At 41.6% G+C, this 16,380-nt stretch overlaps 1 protein-coding gene across 1 annotated transcript in view; it reads left to right on the top strand.

The window, feature by feature from the left end:
- Positions 1-16,082, top strand: part of CWH43 (cell wall biogenesis 43 C-terminal homolog) — a 56,789-nt gene extending 40,707 nt beyond the window's left edge. The window contains exons 13-15 of the mRNA XM_029931993.1: positions 6,905-6,966; positions 11,960-12,115; positions 15,817-16,082. Of these exons, the coding sequence (XP_029787853.1) occupies positions 6,905-6,966; positions 11,960-12,115; positions 15,817-15,895 (297 nt within the window). The 3' untranslated portion in view covers positions 15,896-16,082. The remainder of the gene's footprint in view (positions 1-6,904; positions 6,967-11,959; positions 12,116-15,816) is intronic.
- The last annotated feature ends 298 nt before the right edge of the window (positions 16,083-16,380 follow it).

The raw sequence follows: 16,380 nt of genomic DNA, 5'->3' as shown, positions 1-16,380 counted from the left end.
GCACGTTGCTCTTGGCTGTTGACCAGGAGCCCAGTTCGGGCTTGGGGTGCAGCGTCCTGGTTTCTCTCCATGGGCTGACTTGAGCCTCCTCCCTGCCGACGGCTGGGTTCTCGGAGTGTGTCGCGAAGAGAACCAGGAAGAACTTGTGTTGCCTTGTGTGACCTAGCCTTGTAAGTGACCTAGTGTGACCTCTGCCATCATCAGAAGTCTGCTCACGTGCAAGTGGGAGAAACAGAAGTCCCATCATCTCCATGGGAAGAGGGTCAAAGTCACGTTATAAGAATACCATACGGGAAGTAGGTTATCGGAGCCATGTTTAGGAAAGATAATCTGACACATTATGCAAGTTAATTATGATGTTGAGAGTAAAAGAATGAAATACACAGAAAGGCTGGCTGATCAGCCTTACAGTGCCGCACTAACTAACTTTAGTTCTCACCTGTTTGGGTCCAAAATCTGAATTTGTCAGTGTACCCAGATATAATCACGCTCTGGGGAACTGACACACAAATCAAATCCTTGAGACATATATACACCAGACTGCTCACAAATGCAGTAATTTATGAGAAATATCATTGTTATATTCATTAAGCCCTATGTAGATTTCTTGGTCCTTTCCAGAAGATGAAGTTGGAAACAAAATGTAGACATTTGCAGAAAAAAATGTTTACCTATTTTACCAAGTGCTTGGAAAGACAAAAGAGAAATTTTTTGATATTTATTTTTGAGAAAGAGCACAAGGCGGGGGAAGGGCTGGGAGAGAGAGAGACACACACAGTCTGAAGCAGGCTTCAGGCTCCCAGCTGTTAGCACAGATTCTGATGCGGGGCTTGAACAAGAACTGCAAAATCAAGAGCTGAGCCGAAGTAGGATGTTTAACCAACTGGGCCTCTCAGGCACCCCCTTTAAAATTTTTTTAATCTCGTAAAGTTTATTTTTGAGAGGGACATAGAGCTCGAGTGAGGGAGGGGCAGAGAGAGAGAGAGAGGGAGACAATGCAAAGCAGGCTCTAAGCTCTGAGCTGTCAGCACAGAGCTCTACATGGGGCTTGAACTCAAGAACTGCAAGATCATGACCTAAGCTAAAGTCAGATGCTTAACTGACTGAGCCACCCCGGTGCCCTTTAAATTTTTCTAAAATATTTTCTTATTACTCTATTTCTTTACATAAAAGTGTGGGCAGATGATCCAGTACTGGTGCACTCTGTGGTGTCAGGAATGTGGTCCTTCTATCCTGTGGCATCACTTTACAAGGTCTCTGTTCCCAAATTTGCCTTAAGGTCTACGATGGCAGCATCCATGTTCTAGCTAGCAAGATAGAGGATGGGGTAAAGAGCGAGCCGAGAGTGCATGCAAGTTATCTCCGAAGGCAAATTCAAGGGAACTGACCTCCAACACTGTTGACTGGATATATAAGAAGTCAGGAGGTACACTCTTCAATCTTGATATACATCCAGCAGCTAAAAAACTACAACTTTGGGAGAAAGTCAGTCACCCGTTTTGTCCGGCTGGCCAGTCAATGCAGGATCCTGAGTGAGGGAGTGAGAATAGGGTAGGGCAGGGGACACAGGGAATGGAGGCAAGACAAGGTTTCCAATCAAGCAACTCTTTGAGAGACTACCCATGTCTTATAAAGGGTAGAAGGCAGGCAGTTGATGTGAGTCAGTTGCCAGGAAACAAGGGTGGGGACTGCAGTGCCAGCACGCCGCCCGAGAGGCTAACAAGGCAGGCTTGGGGGGTAAACAAGGCCTCAGCTGAAGGTGATAATGCAGCTTTTGATGTGCTGGGAGTGATAATGCAGCTCAGCTGTGGGGGTGGCTGATCTTGCAGGTCAAGGCACATGTCTTTCCTTCTGGCAGCTCCCGACAGGTCCCCCCTTTTATTTTTTCAAAAAAAGGGCTACTTCCAGAATATGATGGTATAGGCAAGGAAAGAACTGTGCCTGTCTTAGGTTGGGGGCCTGCCAATCCTTCTTACCCATTATGGGTATACTCAGAAACCTGTTCCTGAGTAGCCTGTCTTAGGTTGATAGGATGGTAAGGCCCCTCTTACCCGTCATTGGCTAACCAGCCCATGCCTCTTGCCATAATACAGCTCTTCATCGACCTTCTGGTCGGCCACATCGAGCTTATGATGGACCTGGATAGGCTGCATCTTGATAGCATCTATTTGCTGCCTTAGAAATGCCATGACCTTTTTGAATAGAACAGTGCCCAAAGACACCAAGATCAGCAAACCCACAATAGGTCCTAAAAGCGGGAGGAGATAGGGTAAAAGTCCATGAAATCCACTGAGAAAAGGACCATCGATGGGTTCCTTCCTCCTCTTCTCCAGATCTTCCCAAAGCCTCTCAATCTTCTATTCTCCAGCCATCCAGAAAAGGTGCCGCCATTTCCCAAGCATGGTCTCTAAAAGAAAAAAGATATTCTCAAGGAGGTTTCTTCTCCTTGGAAGGCTGAGTGTTATGATCAATTTGCTTTACTAGTTTCTCCGGCAACCATCGGGCTGCATCTGCTTGTTGGATCTACAGTCCTTGGCAAAATGGCTTTTTTTTTTTTTTTTTTTTTTTTTACCACAGTTGAAACATCTTCCTCTCTTTTGCTGACCTAGCAGCTCTTTAATTGTAAACCCCTACAGGGCTGCAGCCATTGTCAATCCCTGCTGGTAGGCAGAGCCGATATTGGCCAGCCTTTTCCAATAAGGCCTAATGGCCGCCTGACACTCGGAGTTTGTATTTTCGTATGCAAATTGTTTAACAAATTCAGTGCCAGCATCAGCATTGCCAAAAATATGCCCTGCTGCCATGAGAAGCCAATGGACAAAGTCGGCAAACAGCACATCAGGACTTTGCTTAATGTTAGTTAAGGAGGAACTGAGGTCCCCTTTGACTAGTAACTTTCTCCTTAAAGGTGTTAAGTAATGATCTTATACCAAAACATTAAGACTTTAGGAATTACAAATATATATGAGCAATTGCAGCATTTACCCATACTATATGACCTAAGATGTATCATTGTACTAGAGTGCTTTTTTAAAGTCTTCTATCCTTTGAATACTGGGACTAAACCAAAGTGGCAATAACAGATCTTATTAGCCCTTGGGATCCTTCAGCAAAACCTAACTTTTTTTTAACCTAAGCAATTAAAGACCTGATAAAGATCGGACCTAAAGCTTTTGTCTTCTTAACAAGAGAAACCCTTCATTTACATAGTCTTAACAAGAGCAGACCAAAAGGTCCGGAAAAACTTGTCTTTTGAAAGAGAGACAAGCAGAATTTTAACCTTATACCAATATACCTTTAATATCTCACATAAAATTCTTTTTAATGATTAATTACTTTTACCCTTTTCTTTTTCTAACTCTGCCTATCTCAAGTCCGCAGATTCACTCACACACACACACACACCAGAGGCTATAACATTCCCTCCTACAAAGGTTTTACAGACAAACCGAGACATTCAGAAAAACACTTAACTGGGTAATTTCTTTCCTTTACTCACTTTCCTTATTCTCTATCTACATTTAGAAAAACACTTAAGGACAGACTTCATGGAGGAACTGAAAAAATTCTAATTGCTTTTTCTTTAACCTTCACTCCCCATGCTCTGAGGGTCTCTGTTTAAACCATTTATTTAATTCCTGCCCTAAATTCACTGATCACTCACTGGAGCACTGGACCACCCGGCAGGCTCCCACGTGGCCGTTTCCCTATCTTGAGCACTGGACCACCATGTGGCCGTCTCCTTATAAATCCTGAGCATGGGACCACCACGTGGCCGTCTCCTTATAAATCCTGACCGTTACCTCTTTCTCTTCTTTTTCTCTTTGATCGGTTTCTTCACTAGATCCCTCTTACTCAGCCCGACATTGGGCGCCACTTGTCATGTCTGGCTGGGTCAGTTGACGTGGGTTCCTGAGGGAGGGAGTGAGAATAGGGCAGGGCAGGGCAGGGGACACAGGGAATGGAGGCCAGGCAAGGTTTCCGATCAAGCGACTCTTTGAGAGACCACGCATGTCTTATAAAGGGTAGAAGGCAGGCAGTTGACATGAGTCAGTTGTCAGGAAACAGGGGCGGGGACTGCAGCGTCAGCACGCCACCCGAGAGGCTAACAAGGCAGGCTTGGGGGGTAAACAAGGCCTCAGCTGAAGGTGATAATGCAGCTTTTGCTGTGCTGGGAGTGGTAATGCAGCTCAGCTGTGCGGGTGGCTGATCTTGCAGGTCAAGGCACATGTCTTTTCTTCTGGCAGCTCTTCTGGCAGCTCCCGACAGTCACCTACTGGGGAGATGAGTGAATCTCTGTGTCAGTGGATAAGGCAGGAAGTAGAGTCAAGACGGACTCCTGGTTTTGGCTTTGGTCAGAAGATTTATGATGGTGACATAATTAAAGAGAATACTGAAGAAAGAAGGGTTTTGCAAAGATGATAATAAATTTAGCTCTAGGCTAACTCAAGGCATCTGTGAACTATTAATGGAGATGTCCAACAGGCAGCTGGATATATGGATTTGGAATTGGGGAAAAAACTCAGGACTAGAAATTTAGATTAAGGAACTGCCACCATCTAGGTAATCATCGAAACCATGGAAGTGGGTGATACTGCTGCTGAGTTAGAGAAGTGTAGAAGGAAAACCAAAGAAAACTCCTGATAAAGTTGCATTTAATGTGGCTCTTGGGGTGGCTGGGTGGCTCAGTTGGTTAAGCATCTGACCTCGGCTCAGGTCATGATCTCACGGTTCATGGGTTTGAGCCCCACATCAGGCTCTGTGCTGACAGCTCAGAGCCTGGAGCCTGCTTCAGATTCTGTGTCTCCCTCTCTCTCTGCCTCCCCCCACCTCAAAAATAAATAGACATTAAAGGGGCTATCATGGGGATGATGGTGAGGGAAGAAAAAGATTATTTCAGAAGAGAGATTAAGGAGAGGTCCGAAGAATAAAAGGAAATCCTGATGGGTATGGAGTCAGAGTCTATCAGTTACTTAGTGCTGTGTAACAAACCACTTCAAACCCTAGTGGCTTACCACAACAATAGTTTAAGATTCCTCTGATTCTGTGGGTTTTCTGTTCTTGCCTGGGTTCACTTGTGTGGTCAGTCGTTGGCTGTGGCTGGGGGTTCTAAGGGTAGTCCCATTCACATGCCTGGGGCTTTGGTGCTGTTCGTTGGCCGGGCCTCTCTCTCTTTGTGGTCTCACTAGCCCATTTGGTGCCACATTTACCAGCTGTGTGACCTGGGGATAAGCTATTTAAAATTCCCAGGCCTCAGTGGCCGTATCTGTAAAGTGGTGAGAGTAATATCTGTTGTATCACAGGGTGGGTATGGGGATGAAATAGAAAACAACCTTGTAGGTAGAGGGCCTTCGGGGAGTGGTAGCTCTGTGTATGTAGATGTACTGTGTGCATCTGGCTGTATGCATAAAATCAAATGCGATAAATGTGTGAGTACATGCTCTACAAAGTAAAAAAAAAAATGGTAGATGAAAATTTTGGGCCAGTCTAAGGAAAAATTGCATCCTAATAAAAGAAGGAATTCTTATACTGTGTGTGTGTGTGTGTGTGTGTGTGTGTGTGTGTGTCTAAGGGATATGGATGGTGTTAAGGAAGAGGAATTTTATTTGATTTTTATTTAATCCTCTGCTGGTTACCGCTATCATGGTCAAGAGCTGTGTCAAGATTGGCAGTGAATTCTTATATGGCTTTTTCTATTAGGACGTTTATTAATGCAGAGAGGAGGTTTAATCATAAATGCTTGGATGAACAGATTTTTCTCTTTAAGAAATGAGTATGTGAATTCTGCAGTCTTAAAATTTGACAGCATCTTTTTAAAATCTAATAAAAAACATGACAGTTAAACGTATTCATAGTTTATGGTTCCCAGTCTATACAACTGAATGACTGCATTTTTATTTCTTTCCAAGGCAAACCAGACAGGGCTCTTTCAATTTTATTTTTTTCATCATTAACATTTTAAAGTTTGACTTTTAAAATGTATTATATTTTTTCCATGTATGCAGAGGCATGTAAATGTGTGTATGTGGCATATAAATAATAGTAAAGATTAACAAGCATCTTTGTGTTTACCTGTAGTAAGCTTATGAAAAAAATTAAGGAATAATAACTTGTGACTTAAAAACATGTTTTAAGTTAAATTTTAATAGTAAAATTGAGAAAGATCAAAAGTGAGGTATATTTTTATCAATAAGATTTTTAAAAAGAAGAAGATGGAAATGTGTTCAGTATAAAACCTGCATATTTAGAGTTTTCCCAACACATTACAGAAAAAGAATGTGTTTATGTTCTGCTTCTCTGATGAAAAATAACACCGGTCTTAAGCTTTCAACATCTAAAAGACTCATGATTACTCCCCAAATGTGTTTATTTCCAATGATTCAATTTAACAAACACAGATTGAGCTCCTGCTGAATGCCAGGCGTTGTGCTACGTACCAGGGAGCCAACGTGACGAAGGGTCCCTCCGCTCAGGAAGGGGGGGGTGGGGACCTATAAACAAATAACTGTGCAGAATGGCGCAGCCGCTGTGTACTGAGTACTCCGCTGCAGAGCAGGATCGGTGAGGACGCCCCCCGGGTCTGCGGGGACGAGAGGTGTGCAAAGCCACAGGAAACCAGTGGCCTTGTTGCCAACTCACCTGCCTAACCCTCTCCGTAGACCACCTGCACCTTTGCACCCCCAGCACCCAGTACAGGGCCTAGATGGGCACCCGGCAGGTGTTCCAGAAATGTCTGTAGGATGAATAAATAATTTGGACCTTGACGGATCATTAGGAGTGAGGCAGTGAAAACAGCATGCACAAAAGCATGTTTATTATTGTCCTTCACACATTTCCTTGGGCAATTCAGAATAGAGCACTGTCTTTTATGCTTTAAACATTCTCTTCTCTGTTCTTTATTTAGGATATTGACAGCACAGATCAAGACAGGTGGTGTGAATATATTATGTACCGAGGGCTGGTCAGGTGAGCACAGGTTTTTGACTGCTGTTGTTTTATCATCTATTATTACTGCAATCTTTTGGGTCTATCCTGGAAGGAGAAAAAAACTTTATAGGAGGAATTCATTTTGTTACTTTTTATAAACATTGATTTGGCTAGTTATAGAGTTTAACCATTTTTTCAAGGCATGGTCTAATGATATAAGAAAGAATAAATGACAGAGTAAATTAAGCTTAATTGTATAAAAAGGATACTGTGTAAGTTATCGCGCATGATAAACACATACAAACACAAGAATGGTACCAGTCTTGAGTGTAGGGCATGGTGGAAGCTTCCAGGACCATGGAATAAGAAAGCCCCGGGCCGAATTCCAGCATTGCCAAGTTCTAATCATGTAATTTGGGGTAGGTTAACTCACTTGTTGGAATCACTATTATATTGTGGGGAGATCTCCAGGTAAATGCTCCATTTTTTAAAAATCACCCCATATCAAAAAGTGAATACTATTTCCGTAGGCATATATTAGTGTATATATATTCTGAAATAATATACCTGAAGGATCTTAAAATTCAAATATGTAACTTTGTAAACCTATTATGAAGGTAGTATGTCCTTTAAGAAAGCTGAAACAGTTTTAATACCAAACAAGGGACTAACCATTTATTCTCTGATTCATTCTTGTATTTGACAAGTATTTATTAAATGCCTATTATGTGCCAGGTATTGTCCTAAGCGGTAGGGCTGTAACAGGAACAAAACAAAACCCTTGACTACTATAAAGCTTCCATTCCAGTGGAAGGAGACAGAAGGTAAAAACACCTAAGAAAGAGAGTGGTAGGAGGTGGCACCTGTGATGAAAAGATGACTGAGGCCAGGTAAGAAGGAGGGGGATGGACAGTGCAGGGTGAGGGCGGCTGCCTTGTGATCTGCAGGGGGGCAGCAGCCTGGAAGACGTGAGAAGGTCACCTGCGTGTGTCCTGCAAAGGGAAGAGCAAGTTCAGAAGTGTGAGTGGCGCATGCCCGGTATTGGTTGGTAACAGCGAGGTGGCCCACGTGGCTGGAGTAGAGAGATGGGAAGTGACATGCGAGGGGTAAGTGGGGACAGATCATGTGGACAGTGGAGTGATTCACAGGTCCCTCCACCTATAGGGTTCTTTAGTGGAGGGAATGTGCTGGAGACAGTCCCCGGAACTCACAGCTCTCCTCCTGCTAGCACACAATCTGTTCAGAGATATTTGACTGGAGGCCCCTGAGTACCCTCCTTGGGGAAGCGCTGGGAACTCTGGTGTGGCCTTCTACAAATGGGCTTCTCGGGGCCTTAGATCCTCCTCTGCACAGAGCAGTTCATCACCCAGAGGAGTGTTGGCATTGGCCCACCGATCACCCCTAAGTAACCTTATATTCTAAGACCTGTGGTCTACATTTATGAAAGAAAACAGTTCCCTTCTAAGGATGATACAGAATCACAGGATCAACTTCTCTCCCATCTGAGACGTGGCTTGTTCAGTTATGAGTCATAGTCTACTCAAAGCAAACTGTTACGTTCAACTGTTCTTTGCCTTATTTGTCATTCAACAAGTGTTGGTGGGACATAATGTATGTGAGGCACCAGGGGTATAAGCAGTAAAAAAAGAGAAGGATCTTTACCCTGGCAGAAGGAAGAAACACAATAATTCCATGATGGTGTGTTTTAGGAAGTGATGAGTATGGTGGGGAAAACACTGAGCAGGATGAAAAGCATCCAGAATATGGAGATGGAGTGCCATTATAAATAGGGGGTCGGGGAGGTCTCCCTGAGAAGGTGACATTGGAGCTAATATTTCAAGGAGTGGACCATGTGACTATCTGAGAGAAGACCCTTCCAGGGACTAGCTCGTGTAAGAGCTCAAAGACAGGCGTGCCAGCTGTGTCTGAAGAGAAGTGAGGCTGGTGGGGGTGGAGTGTGTGTAGAGGAGTGGAGGTGGTAGAAGAGGTAAGGGGAGTGTGTGGGCAGGGAGGGAAGGCGGCCGATCACAAGGTTCTGTGGACTCTTACGAAAAACTCTGGGCCCGACTTAATATAATGGCGGCCTTTATTCATTCCTGAACAATGCTATGGGTTCCTGCGCTTTCTGGGGTGAGACAAGGAGACCCTTGAGATGCCAGGATCATTCTGGTCACACTAATAACTCAGAAACTCCAAAAGTTCCAGAACATACACGACTAACTCAGAAACTCCAGAACACCCAGAACATGCCCACACGGCTGCAGGACAGACAGGTTGGCTGTTATTTTGGTGTTTCCAAAAGGTGGGGGGGAGATGCTGAAGTGTTAGTTTTGTAACGTGTGATATCAGATTGAAAACATCGTTTCTGGTCACATTCATATTAAAGTGGTTGTTTCAATGGGAATTTCTAGAAAACAGTTTATGATATACACTGAAATAGGTATAAATTGAAGTTGTAATATTGCTAGTTGCCAAGGAAAAGTGGTATTTATAGGACCAGTGCCCATAATAGTGAATCATTTGACTCTGTATACTTGCAACTCAAGAGTTTTATCACCTTTCCTTGGAAGAGTTGGGGGGCAGAGTTTTATATATAAATATTTATAGATATATGCTAAATATAGCTGGGTGGCTTAGACAACAGAAATTTATTTTCTCACTGTTCTGGAGACAGAGAGACTGTGTGAGCACATGTGCTGTGTGGTGTCTCTTATAAGGATGATAGTCCTATTGGATCAGGGTCCCATGCCTGTGACCTTATTTTAACTTAACTACTTCCTTGGAAACTCCACCTCCAAATAGGGCTATATGGGGGGGTTACAGTTTGACATATGAATTCGAGGGATGACACAGACATTTAGTCTGCAACAGATGGAAACATAACAGAACTAGAACAAAAAAATTTTGAAATTTATATGAAACCACAAAAGACCCTAAATAGCTAAAGCAGTTTTGAAAAAGAAACGCAAAGCTGGAGGCATCACAATTCAGGACTCCAAGTTATCTTATGAAGCTGTATTCATCAAAATAATATGGTACTGGCCCAAAAATAGACACATAGATCAATGGAACAAAATAGGAAATCCAGAAGTGAACTCACAACTATAATCCTAGAAAATTCTAGAAGAGAGCACAGGCAGCAATTTCTCTGACATCAGCCATGGCAGCATTTTTCTAGATATATGTCTTGAGGCAAGAGAAATAAAAGCAAAAATAATCTATTGGGGCTACATCAAAATAAAAAGCTTCTGCACAGCAAAGAAAACAATCAGCAAAACTAAAAGGCAACCTACGGAATGGGAGAAGATACAGAAGATACTTGCAAATGACATGTCTGCTAAAGGGTTAGTATCCAAAGTATTATATAAAGAACTTGTAAAACTCAAAACCCCAAAGACAAATTATCCAATTAAAAATGGGCAGAAGAAATGAACAGACATTTCTCCAAAGAAGACATCCAGATGGCCAACAGACACATGTAAAGACACTCAATATCACTCATCAGCAGCCTAGATTCACTAGAGAGAGTGACCTAGAGAGAGTTACAGGGATCCGCATGGATTTGGGACTTGAGCTGTGTAAACACCTCAGCCCGTCGGACAGCATCCACCCCCTTCCGATGCTGCCATGGCTCTCCTTTTTCCCTTCATGGTGGGCAGACTTGCTGCTTCTACTTGCCCCAGCTCTGGGTTCCTGTCCCTATTTTGTACATAGCTACGGGTTTTGTTTTAAGTCTCTCTCCTACTGCTAGTCTGGCTCCAGCCCCCACCATCATTCACCTAAATTATTGCAGTGGCCTCCTGCCTGGTCTCCCTTCTTCCACCCTTTCCTTGGAGTCTGGTATCTACACAGTAGCCGTTGGCGTTGCTGCACAGAACTCCTTGGATCCCATCTCACTGTGAGAAAGATATCTGGCCTTTATAGTGGTCTGCAAGGAAAGCTGTATCACCTACCATCCCCCACGCCCGTGCAAACTCATCTCCTATGGTGTTTGCTCATGCACACTCCACTCCGGTCATCGTGGAATTGGCCCTCAAAAAAGCCAAGCACATTCTCCTTTGGGATGTGTGCCTTTGCTGTGCCTTTTCCATAGAGCGCCCTCCTCCAGCATCCGGACAGGGTTGCTCCTTTACTTCATTCAAACTTTTGCTCAAATGGCACTCAGAGCAGTATGCTTTGATCAGTTACTATAAAAATCACCCACTGCCATCTAGCATTCCCTGTCCTCTTTACTCTGCTTAGTCCCCCAGGGGACTGTGGCATTTTCACCACCTGCTCGATCATACACATCCATATTTAATCTGTCCTCCTCAACTAGAGCAAAAGCTCTATGAAAGCAAGAGCCTTGTTTTGTTCACTGTTTATCCCCAACACCTGGAACAATGTCTGTGTGTAGTAGGGACTTGGTACATATTTGTTCATTGAATAAGTGAATGACTGAAGTTGATAGATATTTTTTGAAGAGGCAAAATAGAAATAAAATAAAATGAATTCTTGGTTGCTCATGGTTCCCTCATTTTTCCATCTGGGCTTCTCCGTGACTATTTGGATAACATCTAGAAAATGCTTTGATTTCCTGAAGAACTGAAAGCTCTAAGCAAAAACAGGATGTGCAGTTTTTTTCAGACATACGAAATCTTTTTTATTAGACTTGTAAATGTGAATGAAAATATGCATGTGGTATTTAAATTTTTAAAGGTAAGAAAGAATTTAGACATATGCTGCTGTCATTCTGAAGAACTCCTTTTCTCAATGCAAAACATAAATTGTGTGATAGGCAATTTGCAGAGACAAATATTCATTAGTGTATGTTTAGTTAATTAAGCTTGGGTGCATGTTCCTTATCCATTTATATAGTAAAAGCAATGTTTTGATAAATATTTGGAGTAATAAATCAAGCTAATTGTAGTGATGTACAGAATAGGGTTATAAATTGGAAATTGGCTTAATAATGCAGGTGTTCTCTATTAGACCTCATCAGATTTCTGTTCGGTGATAAAACCTTTACAAACCATTTCTATTTCTGCCACAGACTGGGTTATGCAAGAATTTCCCGTGCTGACCTGAGTGACTCTGAAATTCAGATGGCCAAATTTAGGATCCCTGATGACCCGATTAATTACAGAGACAACCAGAAAGTAGTCACAGACCAGAGGGCAGTTCCTAAGGAAATTCATTTCAATCCTAGGTGAGTGAATTCTTTCATGTTGTAGACTACAGTTGAGGCACCACATCCCCTCTATGGACCTAAAGAGTGACTCACAATGCACTCTGAATTATGGATGGCTCATTGCGGTAAGTGATCTCATGGTAAAAATGATAAAATCCTGCTTGGGTTGAAGTTATGATCCCTGTTCTCTGAGATAGAGAAACATGTTATGGTCTCAGGCTCAGGTGAAAAAGATCACATTGGCCTCATCTTCATCACCATCACCATCACCACCATCACAATAGCTAATATGTGTTCTGTGTCCCAGTCCCTCTTCTAGGTGCTCTGGGTATCATCTCAATTAATCATCCTTGGGTTAGTACTCTTGTCCTCATTTTATAGGTAAGTTCAGGCTGAGGAACATAAAATGACTTCATTAGAGCCCCACGGCTAGTGAGTGACAGAGTTAAGAACTAGGAAGGAAGCCTGTTAGCATCGTTCGGTTGCTGACATTCTCAGCTCTGGCTACATGCCCGACTCACCTGGAGAGCCCTACCCAGACCAGCTCATCAGGACCTCTCGGCGGTCTGGGCTTTGAGTTTCAAAAATCATTCCCAGTTTTTCAAATGTGCAGTTAAGATGGAGCCTACGGAGAGTGGATAATTCGTTTCTCACTGCAGAGATTCTAGCATGTGAAATATACTGGATTTTGTTTAGTTCTAAATAGAGGTTATCTGAGAAATCTGTTTGTAGCAAAATACATGCTTTGGTGTATGTACTCTTTTTTCTTCCTATGACTAGACAATGAGAAAAAATGTTTGCATAAAGCCAAACCCAGAACATATCCATATGTTATTATTATCTGATATATATATATGCATATATATATATATCATATATATGTGTGTATATATATATATATATATATATATATATATATATATATACACACACACATGCTACTTTTACCAGCTAATCATTATGGAAACTTCTCAGACTTTATTTTATTTGCCTGGGTGTCGGGGGTGGGGATGGTGATGGAATTTATCCATTTTCTTTTTCATTCTTGTCTCCTTACAACAAGAAAAAACTGTACCAAAGTATAGGGGATTAAGGTAAGAAGAGCTATAACCAAGTCTTTTTTTTTTTTAATGTTTATTTATTTTTGAGGGAGAGACAGAGTGTGAGTGGGGGAGGGCAGAGAGAGAGGGAGACACAGAATCCAAAGCAGGCTCCAGGCTCTGAGCTGTCAGCACAGAACCTGACGTGGGGCTCAAACCCACAAACTGTGAGATCATTACCTGAGCTGAAGTTGGACACCTAACCAACTGGGCCACCCAGGCACCCCTCTTTTTTTTTTTTTTTAAGAGAGAGAGTGAGTGAGGGGGAAGGATAGAAAGAGAGAGCATCCCAAGCAGGCTCCATACCCAGTGCAAAGCCCAACACGGGGCTCGATCTTAGGACCATAAGATCATGACCTGAGCAGAAATCAAAAGTCAGATTCTCAACTGACTGAGCCACCATATAACTGAGTCTTGATCGCTCACGTTAGTATTTGATCTTACCCTTGTGTGTGTAATGTGCTCGTGCACGGCATGGGCTCCGGGGTCAAGCTGCCCGGTTCCAGTCCTCACTCTTGTCAGAGAGCAGCTGCGTAACTGCAGGCAAGTCGGCTAGTCTCTCGAAGCCTCAAGTCTCTCACCTGCCAAATGGGAAAAATCGTAGTGCCGACCTCCTAAGGTTATTTGAGGGCTGACTGACACGTAGAGCTCTTAGGATAGTGTATGGTGATATGCATGGGTTTTTTTCCTGCTCATACATATATGTACATGAACATATATGTTCAACACATATGTACATGTGCATGTGTCTACCCATGTATTCTTGGCACCAATTTCAGTAAAATTGTTTAGAAAAAAAATAGTGTATGGTGAGTGCTTAGTAGGCAGTAGATACAGTAGCAACAATAATATTTATAGTAGTCACTGGAGAAGTGAAATAGAAAGTTTTCTTCCTTTTGTCGACTGAGGTGATTTCTTATATGGAAGTTAGAAAATCGAGGAAGGAAAAAGGTTTCCTGGTTTCCTTAGCCTCATATACCAGGAGTGCAGAGAAGTCCAAATAAAATATTTTTAGCTAATCACAACTGCAGACTGATCCAAACCACCTGTGAAGGGAGCTAATCTGTTTTCACACTCAGTTTAATTATGAAAATAACAGAAGCATAAGTAGAAAGCTGATCTTAATTTTTAAAATTTCATATATATATGAAAATGTATTACATAAAAATAGTCAAAGAATACTGAGTTCACCAAAAATCCCATTCCTTAATTCAGCAAGTGCTCATTGAGTACCACAGTGCCATCACCAAGCTGGGCCTGGTGCTAGAGACTGAGGACAAAAATGGTGAATAAGACCCACCCTTGGTCCTACGGAGCTTACGCTCTAGTGCGGAGATAAGGGATTCAGATGTTACCGCTGGTCATAGTTTTGGTACATCTTTGATTTTTATGTGAATGTATATCTGTATGTCACACAATTATCCCAACTTTATAAATATGCATGAATCTATATAGTCATTTATTAACCTGATTTTTTCATCCAAATACTATATGATGAGCTTCCTTCCATAACATGTTTTCTGAAAATATATATTTTTGTGAATATAATTTATCATCAAATTGGCTTACATACAGCACACAGTGCTCATCCCAACAAGTGCCCTCCTCAATGCCCATCGCCCGTTTCCCCTGCCCACTCCCCACCATCAACCCTTAGTTTCTTCTCTGTATTTAAGAGGCTCTTCTGGTTTGCCTCTCTCTGTTTGTGACTATTTTTTTTTCCCTTCCCTTTCCCCATGGTCTTTTGTTCAGTTTCTCAAGATCCATATATGAGTGAAAAAATATATCTGTCCTTCTCTGACTAACTTATGAAAATATTTTTAAAGGATTCTATAATATTCCATTATATGAGTGTGCCAAATGTAGCTAACCAAGTTGGTTGTTTTTGCACATTTGTTCTTTCATCATTATAAGAAGTCTTCTGAGGACTCCTAATTGTAACTCCGGGCATATCTTTGATTACTTCCTTAGGACTCAGTTCTAGTCATGGAGTAGCAGATCAAAGGTGCTATTTCAATATTCCTTATTGTTGTTTTGAGATGAGAAAATGAAACTGTGATTGCTGATGAAGAAAAGGAAGTTGGTGGCTTCATTTGCTTAGGTCTTAGGTTCCTTTCTAGTGCCTTTTCTATTTCATCATACCAGCGAGAGCTATATAGTTATTCACCAGCGAAGTAAGCTGTTCCTCTGTAGCACCTGTAGAAGACTGAGGAGTTGAAATTGTGCTAAAGTAGATCACACATGCACTAATGCAACACGAATAACATTCCTGGTTTCATGATCCCTTCATCCATAAAATGGATATTTTGCAAACTGAAGACTAGAGAGAAAATCCAGACTTATTTTCCGCCAATGTTATCAACTAATAATTCTTAAACGGTTGTGCTTTTGGAATGATTCATAAACATGGAAAGAGGACTTCAAAGGTTAAAAATTTAGTCTGCCTTTCCCATATGCATGAATCCTTTCTTATTTCTTCATTTATTGATTTGTAAATTGATCACATCTCTCTTGGTTTTATGATAGATAAGTAAAACCACAATAGATTATGGTTGAAATTTTATATAAGAATGTACCTTTCTGAATAGTTTTTACATGTCAATGACTTTTTTTTTTTAGATTTGGATCCTACAAAGAAGGACATCATTATGAGAACAATCACCATTTTCATATGAGTACTCCCAAATACTTTTTATGAACTACTTAAAACAGGATTCATTGACTGAGCAAGTCTGTGGGAAACAAAAGTATATAAGAAGAAGAGATGTGTGAAAGTGGGAAATAACACACAAAGAACCTCAGTTTTGAAAAAATATGGTATTTATGTATTGGGAAATTCTGTCAATTTATTTAAATATCTTACTAAGTAAAAGCATTTCTCCAAATTGCTTTTCATAAATTTCTGATAAAATATAGAATGTGGGGTAATATATGAAAGTTTTACTACTAGAGATAAAATAATAAAAATGTCTTGCCTTTTTAATGCTTAAAATAGAAAATTGATTTATTGATGAGCTAGAAGGACTACTTACAAACATTAAATCCAGATCTATTTTCCTCCTGGGAAAAAGCAAGGAAAGAAATGTTTAACGATTAAGTCTAATTGTTAGAAGAATAACGTAGCCATATAACTCTTGTGGACTCATCAGAAGCCGCCTGCCCATCACCATCCTTCCTGGAGCT

This window comes from Suricata suricatta, chromosome 1 (assembly GCF_006229205.1).
Source record: "Suricata suricatta isolate VVHF042 chromosome 1, meerkat_22Aug2017_6uvM2_HiC, whole genome shotgun sequence".
Lineage (NCBI taxonomy): Eukaryota > Metazoa > Chordata > Mammalia > Carnivora > Herpestidae > Suricata > Suricata suricatta.
This window is presented reverse-complemented; position numbering and strand designations above follow the sequence as displayed.